This window comes from Sphaeramia orbicularis, chromosome 20 (assembly GCF_902148855.1).
Source record: "Sphaeramia orbicularis chromosome 20, fSphaOr1.1, whole genome shotgun sequence".
Classification (NCBI taxonomy): domain Eukaryota; kingdom Metazoa; phylum Chordata; class Actinopteri; order Kurtiformes; family Apogonidae; genus Sphaeramia; species Sphaeramia orbicularis.
Window position 1 is genome coordinate 14076572 of NC_043976.1, and position 20175 is coordinate 14096746.

The 20175-nt window shown below is 38.2% G+C and overlaps 1 protein-coding gene across 4 annotated transcripts in view; it reads right to left on the reverse strand.

Annotated features, from left to right (window-relative positions):
- The window catches only part of tmem108 (transmembrane protein 108), an 83488-nt gene that overhangs the window by 15562 nt on the left and 47751 nt on the right, over positions 1-20175 (reverse strand). For all 4 annotated transcript variants that reach the window (XM_030122925.1, XM_030122927.1, XM_030122926.1 and 1 more), the window contains exon 2: positions 15075-15158. In XM_030122925.1, the coding sequence (XP_029978785.1) occupies positions 15075-15114 (40 nt within the window). In that variant the 5' untranslated portion in view covers positions 15115-15158. The remainder of the gene's footprint in view (positions 1-15074; positions 15159-20175) is intronic.

Below are 20175 nucleotides of genomic sequence, written 5' to 3' on the forward strand. Positions count from 1 at the left end.
AGATAAGTGCAAAGAGGAGGCCAGAGGTGCAGTGACAGACTGAGATGTGTGGGTGTTTCATTAGTGATATGACACAGACAAAAGCAGCATGGCTTTATGTGTTAAAGCAAGGACCAAAAGGGCCAAATGAAAGACATGAATAAATTAAAAAAAAAAAAAGTAAAAAATTAGACGCTTTAAGACTTTTTTTTCCCCTTGCACACTTGCACAAAACAGAAAAGCAATAGCTAGAGATGATGTAAGGACTTTGGAGGTGAGCTGCATGAATTTTCTTTACTTACCCTGCACAAAAAGAGCAAATTGGTGAGATTGGATTTCAGATGTGACATTGAACACAAGGTCCTTTTTTCCCTGTCCTTGTACTGCTCTGTAGGTCAGGAACACAGCTAGAGCTAACACTCTTATCACATGCACCAACCTGTTGCTCTTTGTATCTATATCACCCGGCCTATCATCTTAGAAAAGCACATGCTAATATCATGAAGACAAATAGCGTTTCGGCAAAGACACTGTGAAATTATGCCCCCATTTATTTGACTAATGACGTGAACCTGTTTGTTATTAACTAAGCTTGTGATGTATAGAGGGAGGGGCAATTTATGCAGAAAAGCGACTGAATTAGGGGCTGTTCTAAATGCAATGGAAGCCAGTGACATTCATTCAAGTCCTCAATTGATGCCATCAGGGGTATCAATAAATCATGTTGCAAAGTAGGATCCTGTGCACTGATCCAGGCCGGCTTTGTCCCACCAATCACTCACTATTACACTCAATGTCAGAGGACAAGGGCCAGACATGCTGACACTGAATCTAAAGTTACACTGGCAACATGGACAACACTGCATATTTACTCCTGATGATAAATTTCTGCATTTGCCAAGGATCCACTTCTAAGTATTGTTCATGTGCACTGCATCATGATTCTTCTTGCCCAATCAATCATATTGGAGCACTTAGTGTGCAGTCAGTGCTTATGCACCAGCATGGCTGCATAATCAGTCCTGTAGGGGGGGCAACTCTCAGTGGAGGGCGGGATATTTATCTTTTCTCTCCAGGGGTCACCTCATGCTATGTGCAGAGGATAACGTGGCTCAAATGTAGAGTGTGAATCAGCCTATGAAGCAAGTGTTGTGCAGCGTCATCAGTGGGCAGCTGGCCTGGAAGTGGCACTATTTGAATTGGAGGCTCTACGGTAAGCCAAAAATAGGAGCTGTAAAATCATGCATCAATAAGGCTTGAGTCCTTGTGATGGTTCATTATGCCATACTTTTGGACTGTTCCTGCTCTGTCATCTCTCTGCTCAGGCAGCGTGACAGGCAAATAGTGCACACAGGAAACAAACCGCATACATCCAATGAGAACGGACAAGGTCACACATAAATAAGACAACTACTGTCAAAATAGAAAAGGTGGCAGATTACTTGCTACCCTGCTAACATATAATATGTGATGCAGTTTTTCTAATTACCACATCAAACTAATGCAGTGGTTCCCAACCGTTTTTGACTCGTGACCCCATTTTAACATCACAAATTTCTGGCGATCCCAGACATTCAAAACAGACACTTTTTTTTTTTTTTTTTTGCTAAAATTAATTTGCTTTTGATCATGTAATAGTTTTCTATACTATGTTGCAAATAAATGTTAATTTTAGACAACATTTAGTCTATATAATGTATATTATTATGGATGAAGGCAGAAAAGCCAGGTGTAGATTACTGCACAAAGTGAGAATTGTATTTTCCTTGGTCAGGATATGTACAGTCAGTCCAGCTTGGATTTACAAGACTGACAATTAATACTGAACAAACAAAAGCATCTGAAACCGACCACAATGAACATTTGAAAGATAAACAGTACCACAGTGCTTCCGTTACAGCTTCACAGTTTGTCATGCCTTTTATGTATTTGGATTGTCTCTCTCAACTCACCATATATTTTCTATTAGTAAGTTTTTTGGTTTTTTTTATCAGTTACTACAAATTTCAGGTGACCTCATTTGAAGTCCCGACCCCAAGGCTGAATAACACTGAACTAATGTAACTTAACACAGTTTTTACCTCCGCCAAGGAGGTTATGTTTTTGCCAGGGTTTGTTTGTTTGTCTGTCCGTTAGTGTGCAACATAACTCAAAAAGTTATGGACAGATTTGGATGAAATTTTCAGGGTTTGTTGGAAATGGGATAAGGAAGAAATGATTAAATTTTGGTGGTGATCGGGGGTGGGGGGGCCCACGGGGGGGGGGGGGGGGGGGGGGGCACTGATCAGCCTTGGTGGAGGTCTGCGCTCTCCGAGTGCTTCTAGTTAAACAAGTGTTCTAGAAGTCCGCAAGATCTAAATTCAATCTAGTGTAAACCTCACAACAGTACAGTTAAGATTGGTATTGTATGTTGATGTTGAGGACATGGTCATGGTCCGTCAGGTCACATTGGTGCAAATTCAAAAGAGAGCTAAAAAAAAATGCCCAAATGTACATAATGCCATATGAATGAAACTTGTCTAGATGTAGAGTAAGTTCCTTGGAAGTTACTCTTAAAGGCTGCACCTAAATTTATCCCAGTGGATTTGCAGATCTATGTTGTCCAGAAATACACAAAAAGATGGCATTCCTGTAAGGCAGGGGTCTCAAACATGCGGCCCGGGGGATGAATTTGTGAAATGCAGAAATTACACTGAAGATATTAAGAATTATTTTAGTTCAGGTTCCACATACAGACCAATTCAATCTCAAGTGGGTCAATTAGTAAAAGACTATCATAATAAGCTATAAAAACACACAACTCAAATTTTTTTCTCTCTGTAAATGTAAACAGTCATGTAATTTTCTTGTATTTACACTAAAACAAACCATCACTTCACAAAAAACGTGAATAACCTGAAATGCCTTAAGAGAAGTGTAATTTTAACAATATTCTGTCAGTTACTAGATGTTTTTTATATTTGTAGATCCACTGTGATCTGTAAGTTGTAATGCACATGTACAAATGAGAAGCTGCTGCATAAAATTGTTAAAATTGCACTTATTTTTTTAAAACACATTTTAGTTTGTTCATGTTATTCACATTTTTTAAAGGATAGTTTGTAGATGTAAACATTTTGATAATGTAATTTAACTTTTTTCACTCTAAAACATAGAAGTTAGACATAAAATGTTTGGAGTTGACATCATGTATATATTATTATGTTATTTTACTGGTCCAGCCCACTTCAGATCATATTGGGCTGAATGTGGCCTTTGAATTATAATGAGTTTGACACCCCCTAACCCTCTAAACAGTGCCCATGCATCAAAAGCAGCACCACATGTAAGATGCTGGTTCTCTTTTGCACTCATACATTTCTCTGCATAAAACTATTCCGAGAATTACTTCGTGTCCACCTTGTCCTGTGGTAAGATAAACATGCATGATTGGTAGTTTAAAAGCCTCGGGGCATTGAACCAGAGTCAATAATTAAGGATGTCTTGCTCACCTCCAATCTGGCTCTCCATGGATCACATTTGCCCCCTATTATGCTAATCACAAACACTCCGGAGTGGCGGGCAATCCTCCATGGGATTCCCCCCAAATCCCTCGGGGCAAATGGAGAAGGATTTATCTACAGAGCTCATCAGAATACCAATGAGTCTATATCAAATCACAGCAGTGCACACACCACGGTACCTCTCGCACAAAATGAATTCATATCTCGCTTCGGAGAATAAAGGCTGACAGACCCGAATCAAAGCAATCACAAGGCTTAAATGGGGCGTTTTTTTTTTAGGTAGTCCAAGAGTTTAATTCTAAGCTGTGATGTGCTGTCAGAGCGGCCCACAGAGGCAGATCAGATCCATTGGCTTCAAGAGGACAAAACCCTTTATCAGCAGGCCGACCGGAGAGCTGTCCGACTAACTGCTGGTGAGATTGGATTATCATGCCTGGCCAGAACGAGCACACCTGGACTTCAATGGACCCCCTGCACTTCTCCAACAATCACCACTGGTAATACCACCAGTAGTCCTGCAAATATTTGAACCGTTACTACTACAGCTTGAACTAATAATAACAACACTAATGTAATATTTCAGTACTACTACTACAACTAATAATAATAATAATGCTTCTAAAAATCTATTATGAAAGGTCACCTCACTACTTAAAGGCAGTTTTGAGGTAGTCTTACTTGACGTTCATCTTTCTGTCAAACACATGTAAGATGCAAATACTACACGCACCATTCCACTATATTTCAAAAAACATTTGAGTGTCTTTTAAGATGAAGACTTTCCAGTACATGGATACCTATGATGTATCCAAGTTATTATTTCAGTGTTATTGCCACCAAATAGTGATTTTTCCCTTTAACGTTCTGGCATGGTTTATTTATTCATCTCTCATCGCCCCCAAAAGTCAAAGTTGAGACTGGAGGAAAGTCAAATAACTGTAAACAGATGTACATATAACATCTCTTTCTCTGTCTGCACTCAGATATATCTGACTGTATAAAAAACTGCATATAAAGCAGCTGAAACTATAGGTTCATCTCAAACAGTAACGTAACAATAATAAAACAGCCAGAGGGATCATTCCAATACTGCCAAGCTGAAGTTATATAGAATTTATAAAATTTCACTGCAGCAATATCTATTTATACAAAGTCTATAAAAAAAGAAAACTGTAATATTTTGACTGCCTTTAACTATGCCATTGTTTCACTGAGCTTACGCATTGTCATAACATTTATTTCTGTCCAGAGTTGCATTAATTTTTGGCCAAGATCTTGTGTTGATGATAACAGAATCGGGGTGTTATGTAAAGGTTTCTCCAGAGATTTTCACTGGGGGTCAGGTCTGGTGGTCAATCCATGATGTCTCAAGCTCCTGAACCACTCTTTCATATTCTGATCCAGATGAATCCTGCTGTTGTCTTATCAGAACATGCCTGTGTCATCAGGGGAGAAAAACAAACCATGGATGTTCAGACCTGCTCATTCAGTTTATTCAGGTTCAACTGATTTCATTTCTCTTTCTTTCTTTTTTTAACCGCCTTTTCCCATTGGGTTTTTTGGAGTTTTTCCTTGCTGAGGAAGAGGGTCTAAGGATGGGGGATGCTCGGAACATTGATCCATTTACTTCACCGACTGTTTACTAACTGGTTACTTGACTGTTAATTTTTATTAATTGTGTGTTTTTTAATCAGTTCAACAATTTCTGTAAAGCCCTGTGAGGTGACTTTGTTGTGATACTGGGCTCTATAAATAAAACTGAATTGAATAGAATTTTATGCACATATGTTACTGAACCTGGACCCGACCAACTGAACTAACCCCAGTCATTACACTGCCCCCACAGGCTTGTACTATCGGCACTAGGCATGATGGGTAATGACTATAGCCATCTCTCTTCTCACCCTGATGCTGGAACAGGGTTAATCTGGACTCCTCAGACCACATGACCTTTTTCCACTGAAACACAATCCAATCTTTATGTCTTCTATCACACCAATGGTTGAAATGTGAAGCTTTTCATTTTATTAGTTGGGGAAAAAGAACTTTTTTGCAGCTGAAACATATTAATGATCTGAACTATTTCCTCAACTAAATTCATGTGGGAACTTTCTTTGGCCAGGCCTGGCATATGCCTCTCTTTTAGGCCCTGTCCATTAGAAGATAGTTTCTGTCATATCAGCAAAAGTTTTGTATCAGATAGGCCTTTGTTTTCAGTCACTAAAACCGCAAACTTTTCTAAAACGATGATGTCATAGCCCCACCTCTCTAACCTTTCACCCCGGAAGCAAGATGCCACTTCACATCAACAACAACGGTGGACTACAGAGTACTACCTGTGCTACAACAGGTTGAGCTTATTGGAAATATTGAATCCAAATCTTCGGCTACTCTTTCATTACAATGAGCAACAAAAAACCATAGCTAACAAGATTCACTACATGCTCTTGGATCTACCACTGAGAGGGACAAACAGAAGGGCAACCAGGAGGAAATATTGGATCAGACCCGGTAGAACCAAGCAACCTTTATGCACATGCTCCACGTCTTCTTCTCTGTTTTTTCGAGACCATTACAACACCACATGCAGGCCTGGCATTTGCACTACATCTGGTTTCAGTGGTTTGGTGTGGACACAGATATTTCCTGAAACAACTCCATGTTTATGGAGCACTTTTTTGAAAATGACAAAGAAAAAGATCAGATGTGGTTTCATGTGGAAGGTTATAATAGTTTTAGATTTTTCATTATAGTTTAGTTTTATTTAGTTTTGACTTATTTTCTCTAATTACCTCCGCCAAGGAGGTTATGTTTTTGCCAGGGTTTGTTTGTTTGTTTGTCTGTCTGTTTGTTTGTCTGTCCGTTAGTGTGCAACATAACTCAAAAAGTTATGGACAGATTTGGATGAAATTTTCAGAGTTTGTTGGAAATGGGATAAGGAAGAAATTATTAAATTTCGGTGGTGATCGGGGGTGGGGGGGCCCACGGGGGGGCCACTGATCAGCCTTGGCGGAGGTCTGCGCTCTCCGAGTGCTTCTAGTTCAGTTAGTTTTAATTAGTTTTTAGAGCAGGTATGCTAGTTTTTATTAGTTTTCATTATTTTTCATTATTTTCTAGTTTTAGTTTAGTTTTTTTTATATCTTTTATCTTCATCGCCATCGTATTCAAATAAATCCCATACAGGACTCTGCTGCTTTCTCCTAACTTTAGTCTTCATGTTTCCAGGTAGAGTGGGGACCAGAAGACAACTCTAAACCGCAAGTGACGAGAAGTGACATACCATTAAATATCATATGGTCCCGCTAGTTAAAACTGGTTGAGAGAAATAAATCTATTTCATATCAATCCGACATTGACAAAGACGAAAACTAAAGGAATTTTATCCATAATTTTTATATGCTTTAGCTAGTTTTAGAAGCACATAATACAGTTCCAGTTAGTTATGTTTTTTTTCTTTTAATTATAGTTTTTATTTATTTCAGTTAACGAAAAGGTTTTTACAATTCTAGTTTTTGTCATTTCGTTAACGATAATAACCTTGGTGGACATGGCCTTAAAGTATATATTTGCATCTTCCTTATGGTGATAAAGCTATCCCGCCCAAGAATTTCACAAAATTGTACTTAATGGAACTGGAACTGGATTGAAAATAAACATCTTATATCTTAAACTAATAGGAATGTGATGGTGCATGAATCAGGTGCTAATGACCCTCATTATCATTAAAGAAAGCAAATAAACACATTTGTTTCCTTCCTGTTTAATGTTTTTGCGCACTGTATATCCCCTCAATGACAAACAGCTCTCCACCATTGTTTTCATGAGTAATTTCACATCATTTTGAAAAACAGACTCATGAAATTGGCAGATGTATGTCTTGTGCATATAAATAGTGTCTTTTTCACAGTTGCACAAACAGAGAAATTCCTCTGGTTTGCTCCTGGGTGTGTTTCGTCTGCCATTCTGGGTACAGTTCCTGTCCCATGGGGGTGAAACAGACAGATAGGGAACATCCTGTGGACTGCTGGGACCGTCCTGGAGGAGGACTGTGGACTGGATGGGCGGGATGGTAGAGAAGCGGAGCAGGGAGTGTACTACAGATGTGAGGCCAGAGATAAGAGGGGAAAACTTTCGTAACCGGATAATGGCTTCCTGTTTGAATGCTCGGCAAATTGTTTGTCAGGTTACAGCAGCTTTGACGTTTTTTATCTGCAAATCAGGCAGTCAGAGAATGCGAGACAAGAACAACAAAGAGTCCTTCTGCTGTTTACTGGGATAATGATTTAGTTGCTGTGACTGTGACAGAGGCACGGGATCTGACAGGAAGGAGAAACATTAAACAGGAAGTCGTCTGGAATCTGGTTAGAACAGTGAATTGCAGTTATGTAACTCCATTAACCCATAAAGACCCAGTGCTACTTTTGTGGTAGTTCTCAGAAGATTTTTTTTTCTCTGTATTGAACCTTACCGAAGTGATTTGTCACCATTTATTATAAAATAATCCGATGTTTTTTGCATTTTCCCTGTAAAAATCAGGTATTTTCCAATATTTAATGTCCTGATCATATAGATGTCAATTACAGATCAGATTAAAGTTGAAGGTTATTATATCAAAAACCAGAGAAAACTGAAGAAAAAGTGACGTTTTCAGTAAAATATATCATTTACTGAACATAAACCCAGTGTGTCCATCCACTATCATTGATCCAACTCCATGGGTTTTACTGGTGAATCAATGTTGTAGAAGATGACGGTGTTTCCACGTTCACTACGAAGCCTCTGAACGTCCACATGGGTCATATCTGATGACCATGAAAAGATGACAAACTGCATTTTATACCAATTATTTACATGTATTGATAGGATTAATGGATCAACAGGTATTAAACATTTTAGATCAGTAAATGGTTTTGGTTTCTGGTAGATGTCTGGGTCTTTATGGGTTAAAGTCACAGACATTTCCACTGGTACACACCGGCAGCATTTGAACATTTTCACAGTTAACATTGAAATGACCAAAGAATTACGTAACTTCACACTTTAATCACATGAAAAGGGGCAGAGTCAGAGGGGAAGACTTTTGAAGGTGTGCGTACTGCTTTACATGTCAGAAAAAACACCTTTCAGATCTATTTTCAAGGAACATCAATGTGCGGCTTTATAAACAAGATATTTGGAAGCAACTGCTTTCTGGGGTTTTGCTTTAAAGATGGAGCTGCTGGACATTTCTATTTGCTACAATCAAACAGTTAATTCTCTCTTTCATGTGTATTATATGCACAATGAGAGAACATTTTATTTTAATGCTGCAGTGAAGAACAAATTTGAGGCATTTTATTTCTGTATTTGTATTTTATGGAAGTTTAGAGATGTTTTCCGCTACATCTCAGACAAACATCACACTTTTTAATCTGTTCTATTCAGCGATTGATGTGTTACTTTCGATATTTGTCAAATACTGAAAAGTGGATTGACAATATTCTCCTCCTGTCTAAGTTAAATAAACTCTTTAAAAACCTGCTTGCATTAGTTGGAAAATATATCACCGCAAAGAAGAAAAAAGCCCATTTTTTTCTGAACTTTTCTGAGAAATATGATTCTAATGTGACAGCATCACTAAAAACAAATAAAAACGTATAATGATCTTATAGAATATGGTGCATTGCTGTAGAATAATGTCCAATGGAATATGAAGTAGTTAAAATGAGCCAAACCTTAAAGCTGCGTATGATTTTAATCACCAATTTTTCATCAAATCTGTAAAACCCGAGTCATAGTCTCAGTCAGGGGTGTCAAACTCATTTTAGCTCAGGGGCCACATTAAGCCCAAACTGATCTCCAGTGGGCCGAACCAGTGAAACAAAAGCATAATAACTTGTAAATAATGACGACTCCAAATTCTTCTCTTTGTTTTAGTGCAATCAAAGTTAAATTATGAAAATATGTACATTTACAAACTATCCAAACAAAAGTGATGTGAATAACCTGAAAAAAACAGACTTCTTGAGAAAAATAAGTAAAATTTTAACAATATTACACCTCTACTTACCATTTATTCATGTATATTATGGATTGGATCTAAAAAGACACAAAATATTTAATAACAGGAAGTATAATGTGAAAATATTACTTACAAAATTTCAGGTTTTTCACATTTTATTGTGAAAGGATAGTTTGTAAATATTAATATTTTCATAATTTAATGTAAGTTTTTACACTAAAACAAAGAGAAAAATGTGTAGTTGTCATTATTTATAGGTGTAATGTAATATTATGTTTTTCACATCAAACTAAGAAAATTTGGAGTCATTATTTATAGCTTTTTATGCTATTATTTTAGTTGAGATCACATTGTCCTGTATGTGGAACCTGAACTAAAATGAGTTCGACATCCTTGATTGTTAACATATGAAGAATAATTTTTGCAAATTCATCCCAGGGGGGGCCTTTGGCGGGCCGGATTAGGCCCCCGGGCCGCATGTTTGTCACCTGTGGTTTAAGTACTTTCCATGATTACACACCTGAATCTCTTCCCTCATGGTGAACAATTCTGAAGTGTACTCCACCATAAACAATCCATGTGTTTACAAATAGAGCCGGTAGGTCACTATGGCATTTTCGGAAATTTGTCGTGAGGGAAGAGATTCAGGTGTGTAATCACGGAAAGACTCACAGATTTGTGATACTTAGACTATGACTCAGGTATTACAACTCTGATTAAAAACTGGTAACGTATGTCATATGCAGCTTTAAAAGTCTACAGTGTTAAAATCTAACATCCACATTGGCTTTAACATGAATCTAAAACTAGACAATTAGAGAACGCACACCCCGTTAGGTCAAATCATCCACACTGAATCTTTCCACTAAGTTGTGAATACACTAAAATACACTCAAATTGATTCCTTGAGCATTTAAAACAGGCTCCCAGGATTTGAATTCAATCATCAGTTGTTTTGAAGTTACTTGTAGTGGAGTGGGTGTGATTTCAAGTGTTATACTGTTCAATATATTATCAGACTGAGTAGGACCAGGTCTTAAGAAAGAAATGAACAATAATACTGCAAAAAACAAGTCTGAAGTCAGTGAGTTCAAAACTGAGAAATGAAAAGAAAATATTCTCTCAGAAATGGAACATGTTCATAGATATTGTCATGCAGTGTGTGTGTGTTTTAGCACTATAGCTGCATTAATTTTTGTGAAATTCACTCTGGATCTGGATCTATACCATCTTCTAGGAGGAATGACATGACAAAATGTGCTTTTTAATTTACAGACAGACAGAAACTACTGAAATATTTTTATCATCATGTCCATCAGGGACCAATTTTCCCCACATGATATTTAATTATTGCTTTTTTTTTTTTTCACTGAAGTTTTTATTGAAATTTTATAAACACATAGGCTAGTCACCAAAAACAAACAAACAAACAAACAAACAAACAAACCTTGCTTGGGTAGCAACACTACATTCACATTATTCAGTCTTTTTGCCGTTCCGGGTTCCGTAATCAGCCCATTTATTCCATTTTGTGCTTCTTACAGTCGCAGTTTGTGAGTTATTTTTTCTTTTGTATATATTCCTTCAATAATTGTGATCCATTGGTCCTTTATTGGTGCTTCTGTCTTTCCAAGTTCCTTGTAATAGCCTTTTTGCAAGCCAATAAAAGTATCTTAACCAAGTATATGTCATTTCCCACTACACTTCCATCAGACAAGTTACATCACAGCACATTAGAGTCTCATACCCCATTATTTGTTGCAGTACTCCACAAACCATCTCCCAAAACAGTTATTTTATCACATTTCCAAAAGACATGTGTGTGATCTACATCATGTTCTCCACAGTCCTTCCAACATTTCTGCTGTCTGTTTAACTGCTTACTTTTCTTCTTACATTTAATAAAGAAACGCACCAGATTTTTCCGGGAGAACTCCTTCCAGATCTGCAAACTAGTGGTTAATTATTAGATTTTACTCATAATTATTTACAAACCTTTACTTAAAGCTGTAAGAGGTGACATGATAGATCGAAAAATGACACAAAACTATGACAACAGACTTCCTGCTCTGATGACTGTCATGATTTAGGATCATCCATCTTAGCTCTCTTTTATGCGCTGCATTTCTTCTTCTTCTTGCCTCCAGCTTAATGTGTTTAGGCACATCTGTCTCCTACAGATGGCTGGTCCAGAGAGAGAGAAATGAGAAACGTCTCTGTACTTCAGTGAGGCTGACATCTCAGGTGGGCCTAACAGCTCTGCACATTGTAAAAAGGCAGCCGTGGTACTGCTGTAATGTGCCCGAGGAAACCTAAACCTCGGCTGGATCTCAAAGTCACTGCTTTAAAGCAAAAGCGAGTAACTTTTTTTTTTCTTCTTTTTTTTGCCTTTTTGCTTTTCAAAGCCTGGGTATACTAGGACAAAACCAAAAAGAGAAATGCAGTATTGATACATCTCCAGCCTTCAAACTCCCCTCTTTGCTCTAAACCACTGCAGTGTGACCTTGCTCCACCTCTGCTACAGCTTAAAGCACTTCGCTCACAGCAGTCCAGTCCAGGTTTATCACTTCTGAGGGATTGAGACAGATTTGTCAGAGGCAGCCTTTGGCTCAGCTGCCCTGAGGTGGAGCTTGGGGTGCATACAAGATATCATCAGCCTGTTTAGCTAACCGTCCAGGAGCCTGGTGGGTCCAAGTCTGACCCCTATGTTCCATATTCATGTGACATTCTGTGCTGGTAGCCTGCCAGAGCTTTGTACATCCACTCCCAGAGCATTGATACCTACCCTCTGAATTTAAAGCAGCCCACACTTGAAAAATGAAACAAGAACTAAGGGAATACAGCAGTGTGAGTACGGTATCTGATCACTACCGACTGGGGTTCCCTGAAGAAAGACTCCCCAGAACTAAAGAAATCCTCTTTTTGCTGTAGGGATACCATGGGATAGCAATAGGGCTTGTGCTTTAAAAGCCAACATTCAGCACTTAAATACATGCAATTTTTGCTGCTGGGGTTCTCATAACTGAAACCCCCCCCAAAACAAAACAAAAAAACACAAAAGACTGAGTCTGGTGTGGGGATGTAGTGTGGGATTTTTGGAACTATTGTTTTTTGTTTTTTGATTTTTTTGCCACCACTGCTGATGAAAATCTATCTGATGTGAGTCTGATATATTACGTTTAGAGACAAAGCAAAGTACATTGTTAATATTTCATCCACATGATGTTTTGTAAAGTATATATGTATAAATACATTACTGTGCAAATACATTTGGACAAGTTAGTTTTAGAATATAATAATCTAGAATTTAGAATATAATAATCTATTATAATGTATGTATGTATCTTTCAGTCACTGCATATACAACTGAAATATAGAACAGCATTAAAACCAAGTATTTCAGAAAAAAAAAACAGACCGACCTATCCAGTATTTAGTGCATTCCTTTGTTCGTAAAGGATTGATGTATTGCTTTTTTAAATGTAATTATGCATTTTAAAACATTTCCCTGTAGTCTAAATGCTATGCTTGGGTCTGAATTCTTCATTAATTCAACTCCACAGGTCCATCTTCAACCCTGTTCCTGAGTAATGACACCAGAAAGGTCATTTTGAGCGCTGGCCCTTTAAATGCAAATGAGCCACTTCACGCCCCACCCCCTCCAGGTTGCTAGCTGTGCTGCTCTGTCCCATTCAACCACCAACTGAACATTTTAGGTAATTAACTCCAAGTTTGGACACATTTTCAGTATGGACTACAACCACTGCTGCTGACAAACAATTATGTCGTACTCAGAGAAATGTTCGTCTGAAGTCTTGACCTTATATGTGCAAATGTTGTGACATAACTAGTTATAGACATAACAAATTAAGCAGGAATTAAAACAGGTTGTAGCAATCCACTCAACTTTTGCCAAAACGAATTTAAAGATAGCTTTGCAGCACCTGGAGGGTTCAAATTCAAACTTTTTGAACTGTTAGGGTCCAAATACACAAATAAATGAACCAAAGACTAATAAAAGTGGGTTTAGCAAAATATGGCCCCTTTAATGAGCCCTCTAAACGTGAATTCTTCTGTGTAGACATTATCATATTCACTGAAATAATCTTGTAGTGTTTTACCCCAGATTTCACTCAACACATGTCCAGTGTTCTTAATGTTTGTTCTACATTTTGTCATGAGAACAGAGCTCACACTCCTGTAGACACCATGTCATTTACATTTCTTGTGATTTTTTTTTTTTTTTGTGAGTTTCTAATGTTATGCACAATATTTTCCTTTATTTACCTGTTGTGTTTTAATAGAGTCTGAGAAACAGACATTGTCCTTATTACTAACTATGTAAAAACAAGGGTGACCTAAGACTTCTGTATAGTACTGTGTACTTCAGTTTATTGTTCATTTCATTCTAATTATGTAGTGGCTAGCCATGTTAGCCATCGTAATAATAAATGCAATGTACAGTACATTAGTGTACATATTATAGTGTGTTGATATTTTATCTTGAGTATTTAACTTTGCACCTTAGCCGAGAACTACCAACCTAAATTTCATTATGTGTACACATAATGACAATAAAAATTTTTGAATCTTGAATTATTACCGTTTTCCCTGTTGCAGAAAAGCATAATAACATGCACTGTCACTGTATCATCAAACTCTATTAAAATAAATAAATAAATAAATAAATAAAACAGAGCACTTGGGTGTTTCTGCTCAATATTTGTGTAGGCTAATGGTGCGTGCAATACAATGAATTTTTTATTATTTTGTACTACATGTCTGTGCTAACATTGTTTATGTTGCATTTTATGGTATCTGTATGTGTACCTGCATGCAATTTGTGTGTTTTTGAGTAACATCAACCCACCAGGAGGTCTACTGATGGAAATTAACCTTAGGCTATATTCTGGCATATTTACTTTTTTTTCATTAATATGCATTGTTCCTCCTTTTCTTAAATAAATATATAAATAAACAAAAAACAAAACAAATAATTAAAAAGGTTTAGACAGTTTTTAGACAGATTGAACAAATCGATGTACATTTTAATTCAAACACTATTGGAAAGATTTGATATAAGTACACTAATCAGTTCTTCATAACATAGATGTCTAGATGTTTTGTTACGTATTGTACCTTTAAGATGCACTCAACAGTATTTTATTAGCTGAAAAGATGAATGCACACTACTTCACCACTTGTGTTTGTAATTCTATCCCACTGACTGAAGTACTCCTCTTTACTGATAGCTCTTGACATGAAAGAGCGAATATTTAAAATGGTGTTTGTAAATGAGGTTCATGTTCTGTGCCACTGAACTGGCATTTCTTCACATACCGGCAAGTAGTTTTCCACTGCTGTGAAAATGAAACCTGCCTCCTGTCTCCAAAATGACAGCAAATAAACACCAGCCTTGTTATAAACCTTATAATGATGCATTTTAGAAGATGCTGTGGGTTTTGGAAAAACTCCAAAGTTCTCTAGGTGAATTTCTCTCTGTAGGTGAATTCATTAGTCTGTCTGCTCAGATATGTCCATCCTTTCTACCCTGTTGATAACTTCATTCCCGCCCCCTCGGGTCTACTCACTCAGCAGCTGGCAGCGCAGGACCTGCAGGCTTGTCTTCATGGTATCATGTAGTCCGGCTCCTCCTCCACAGTGCTCATGGTTCTCTAACAGAGACAGAAAGAGACAGAGAGAGTGAAAAAGAAGGAGACGTAAGATGAAACTCAAAGCTCAGGTATCAAAATCACACTTAAGTCCTCCATGGTCAGGTATCGCCATGATATACTGTGATTATGTCCTGGCGTGTAAAGTACAGATAGAAACAGAAGAAGGGATTACAGACAAGATTGCGCAGCTTGACCTTGACAGCTTAATTCTTGTAATGGCTGCCAGACAACGGTTACCCTTCTCTTTGTGGATAATATGAATCACACACAACTTTACAGGCTGGACTGCAGTCGTGGTCAGCCTCAGCTGCTGGGCTTCAAATCAGCACTGGCATCCTGCAGGCTGTGCTGGTCAGTAAACCCAATTATGGAGCATTAAACATTGACCAGCCTTAAAGCCTTGTTCTGAGGCAGCCACTGCATGTCTGTCAGTGAGACAAGTACCTGAGGGTGAGCTTTAGGAGCATGACTCACTGATGGCCTTCTGCTAAATAAAAGGGGACACACATCACCATTTACTCCCGGAATCGAGTGTTCATGTGTGTGTACATTTGCCTCCCTTTCTAGAAACGCCCTTGGGCAACACATGTGCTTACCATTCCCCTAAAAAAAAATCCCACAGCACTTTGAAAGAAGCACATTAACCAATACACACACACCTAAACAACCTTCACCCTACCTGCATGACTAATCTGTTGTGAGTGTGACATGCGGAATTGGATTTGCCCCCCCCCCCAAGATGAGGGGTCTGGTTGCAGGCACCCTTCTGTTTCTGTGGGAGATGTATGAGAGGACAGGGGCAGACAGCAAAAACATGGGGTGCTGATCCTTTCATAACACTTTATTTTTCATAAACACAGCCTCTGCAGACAGAGAGGAGGTAACGAACAACAACAACACAACATCTGAGTCATTCTTTTATAAGTACGTAAGCTACCTGAAGCTATAAATATGACCAATATTCAAAGATTTTTGAAAACAGACTGGAATGACTAGTTCTCCTTCTATAACAAATGAATGAAGAATAAATGAATGAAAATTGTGATTCAAAGTAAAGAATTTGGCTATTAAGTGCACCATGTGACCGCATTTGCACGGCATCCTGTTCTTGTTCAAATGTTTAGAGAATGAAAGCAGAGATGCTGCTTCACCACTCTTAACTCACAGCCTTTGCCTATTATAGCTTGGGCTCAGTTGTAATATAGTGCTGGTAATTGCAAAAGAGATGAGGCTGCAAGAATACAGTACAAAATGAGTTTTTACTCGCCTCACATCTAAAGAAATCACACATGCAGCAACTGTCACAAGCCCATCCCTGCATCCCTGCACTATAATGCTGCAGTGGTAGCAACTGTGTACCACTCCAGCTCTACTGCCTCCCAATGCTTTAATTTCCTTCAGCGTCAGGTTCCTGGTCTAATAAGCTCAATAGCCGGGTGTGAAGAGATCAGCTGAGCCTCTCTACGGTGATTACACCTCATCAGCGCTGCCAGTCCACTACAGGCTCAAAGATACACTCTCTAATTTGTAGGGTATGAGGGGTAGGGCTGGAGGTAGGTGGGTGAGGGGAGTACAGGTGTTGATGGGGGAAGTATTTCCTTTATACTTGTTAGTGCAGTGCAAGGGTTTTGGTTGAAGGAAGAGGAAGAGCTGTATGGACAAAATATAGCCTGCTCAGGCTTCTTGTTGTGGAGCTGAATCATACTTCAGCTCAGTGCCTACATGCAGGTAAAGGATAATACAAGTTGACAGCCAGGATCACAGCCCTGGTAAAAACACCAAACAAAATTCACTCCTCATTCCCCAGTGCCATCACTGAGACTAGATGATATGGTCTATAGCCTCTATCTTTATATTTCAGATCCCTGAAGGACTTAATAAATGCTCAATATAACTTTAATGCAACCACACAACATTCTTTTCACATTCATTCATGGTGTTGCAGCATATTTTGCAGATAATACTTGCTGGGTCATTGCAATTTCTAAATCAATTCATCCACCCCACAAACTCACACACTCTGGCTTTGCTACTCCTACTTTCTCTAGTTTTTTTTTTTTTTTTTTTACCTTTTCCTTGGACCCCTCCAGACAAAAAACTCCTGCATCATGCATCTAGAGAGAATATGGTTTTGGTGGGAGAGAGTGATCTATTTGTATCATATGCTAGTTTCTAGTTTTGTGTGTTAAGAAAGTGAGAGGTGCCATACTGGAGCCAGTTTGTAATTAATGTGATATAGTCAGTTACTATGTTGCATGCAGAAAAAAAACAGCAATGCATTGACTTGAACTGACTAGCAGATGGGATGCAAGTGAGGGATCAAGTCCTTAACACTGCAGAAATGGATTTTAGAGTACTGTAGGGCTGCTGAATCTGGCTCATCTTTTACCATCTGCAATAACATTCAGGCTTTGACTGATGGCATGATAGCTGTCCAGAGTTGGAAATCATTTCCACTGCAAATGTTTGACTTCCCTGCAGTGCCTTGCTATCTTGCTTTCAAATGCAAACCTGCCTTCCTGGGACTGTTTTATATTGTCTCACCACTGCATGAGCCAACACATCCTCATGTGCTTTTATCAATACACTACTTTTTTTTATGCTTGAATATCACGTTGGATCTGCAAATAGGGCTATTCCACATTTTCATAAAGAGAAAAGTATGTCTACAAGCATTCCAGGCTGACAAAAGGAAGACAATCCCTAATAGGAAGTACTGCACAGTTAAATTAAAGAATGCCCAAAGCAACCATTTTTATTAAATGAGCGGTAATATTTACAGGCAAAATGCATTAAACAGCCACTGTTTTAGCTGTAATTTGCTAGAGATGAAAAAAGTTCCATGGCAACTGACATGCACGCAGACAGCAGCCATCACCATGGCAACCTTAAAAGTACATTATATTCAAATTCATTCACAAGGACATTTTGGGGCTCAAACCGAATTAGGATAAAAAAAAAATTATGAAAAAAAAGGAGTGGAATTTGTAAAGTTGTCACTCATCACAGACTCTGTGAGAACCAGCAACAATCTGCTCTAGGATTTAGTTTAAGCTTTGTGTTTGTGGTCCAGCTGACAAGTGAGCCCTGGTCCCTAAAGGTCCCAGATTGCAGCTCTGAATAGTGCGTCTGGAGGGGGTGTAGACTTGAGGCCAAAGCCAAGGTCACCCGAGACGGCGTAATAAAATAAGACTGTCACTCCATCTCTCTCTGACTCCAGCCGCAGGGATAACAATGCTTTTAATTTTGGACTTCCCTCCATTCTGCTGTTATGCACCGGGGCTGTGGCAGTGGGTTGGCTGCTTGCCCTGAGAGCTTTTCCATAACGAGAGAGGAGGAGGAGGGAAGGGAAGTGTGGGAGCTGATGACGACGGTGTGATCTACAGCGTTGCACTCTCACAGTCAACTGATAACTGGACCACCAATCACAACAGTTGTATCTGTGACTTTTCTCCCACCAGTTCGCTACGCGCTCATGGTTTGGTTTATCTCTCGGCTGCAAAGAGGAAGGAAAGAAGAGGCACAAAATCATAAGATGTGAACAGCTGAAGTTGTGAAGCAACTGAACAGATACATGGAGCAAAACAAATTTCCACTTGGGAATAAATAAAATTGATCTTCTTCGCAAGATGTCTCTGTAGGTTCTCATTTGCCCAGGTCATCGTTGTTCTTGGTAGTTCTTCTCGGTTCAGCTAGACTAGTTTAGCTCTTCAGTTCTGTCAGATCACTTTACAACTGATGAAGTTTCTTGGATAAGAGACGAAACATTTTCAGAAGAGCTAAACTAGTCCAGTTGAACCGAGAAGAACTACCAAGAAGATTGATCTGTTTCTGTATCTCTGAATTCAGACTCTTTAAAACCAGGTATGTGTTTAATGTGATTTCAATGTGATTTTAACACTTTCATACACAGTGGTCACTCCAGTGGACAGTTGTTCTCCAGCTGTTCTCTTATATATTCATGGGTTTTGTTGTTTTTGTTACATATCAGCTAACACAGCAGACACTTATGTACCATCCCGTACACTGCAATTCATACCATTACTGTCTTTTTGCATATTATCTGCATGAGGTTAGTAATAACTAGTATAGTATTATATATTATAGTACTAGTAGAGTATGTTAAAATGTGAGAAAACATCAGATTAGCTGCATGAAAAATGTTTTATTTCATAGTTTTCACACAATATCTCATTTTCTGATGAGTTTTAAATACAAGTTGTTTTTTGTTTTGCTTCAAAAATTAAATGCATGGTGTCCAACTGAGCGGAGATTTTTGTAACTTCATGAAAAATAAGTTCATAAAAAAAAATTTCAGTCGCATTGGGTTTTTTTATGCCTAAAGAGGAATTTTACAAAACTCAGGAAAAAAATCTCAACTAATGGTTCTCATAATTCATGCATGAAAGGGTTAAGCTGTGCCATTGAAAATATGAGAATACCTAGCAATATCTTTGGTCATGGCAAAAACAGGAGGTTGAAAGATGGATGTTATCATGGTTTTGCAACCAGATTTAGTGTGGAAATCCTAAACTGACCACTGATAGAACCTACTTCCAACCACCAGCATGAAATGATGCACCAATCAGCATATACATGCATTTATGCACAAAATATTTGCATATTCTCTTTGCAAAATATGAACCATAGCCATCTGCACATTCTCCTCTCCCACCCCCACTTTGTTTTGTTTTTTGTTACACATAAATACTATTGTAACAGTACAGTTCTAATTCAGCTTTACTATTCACCACTGATGATAATGCTATATGAACCACACTGATGCATACATTTGTGTCAAGTTCTCAATTCAGTAAGTGTTATCATTGTACTGTCTACACACATCAAACTTGACATGTATCCCAAGTTTATTAGATCCCTGTCATGTGGTATGGCAATAAACCTACAAGACGGCTGAAATCTCACAGTCTGTATAAGATTTAAGACTAACAATAGGTTTGTCAGCAGCAACCACAATTTAACAAAAGCTGTATCTTTTAAAGTCAGTTATTAAAAA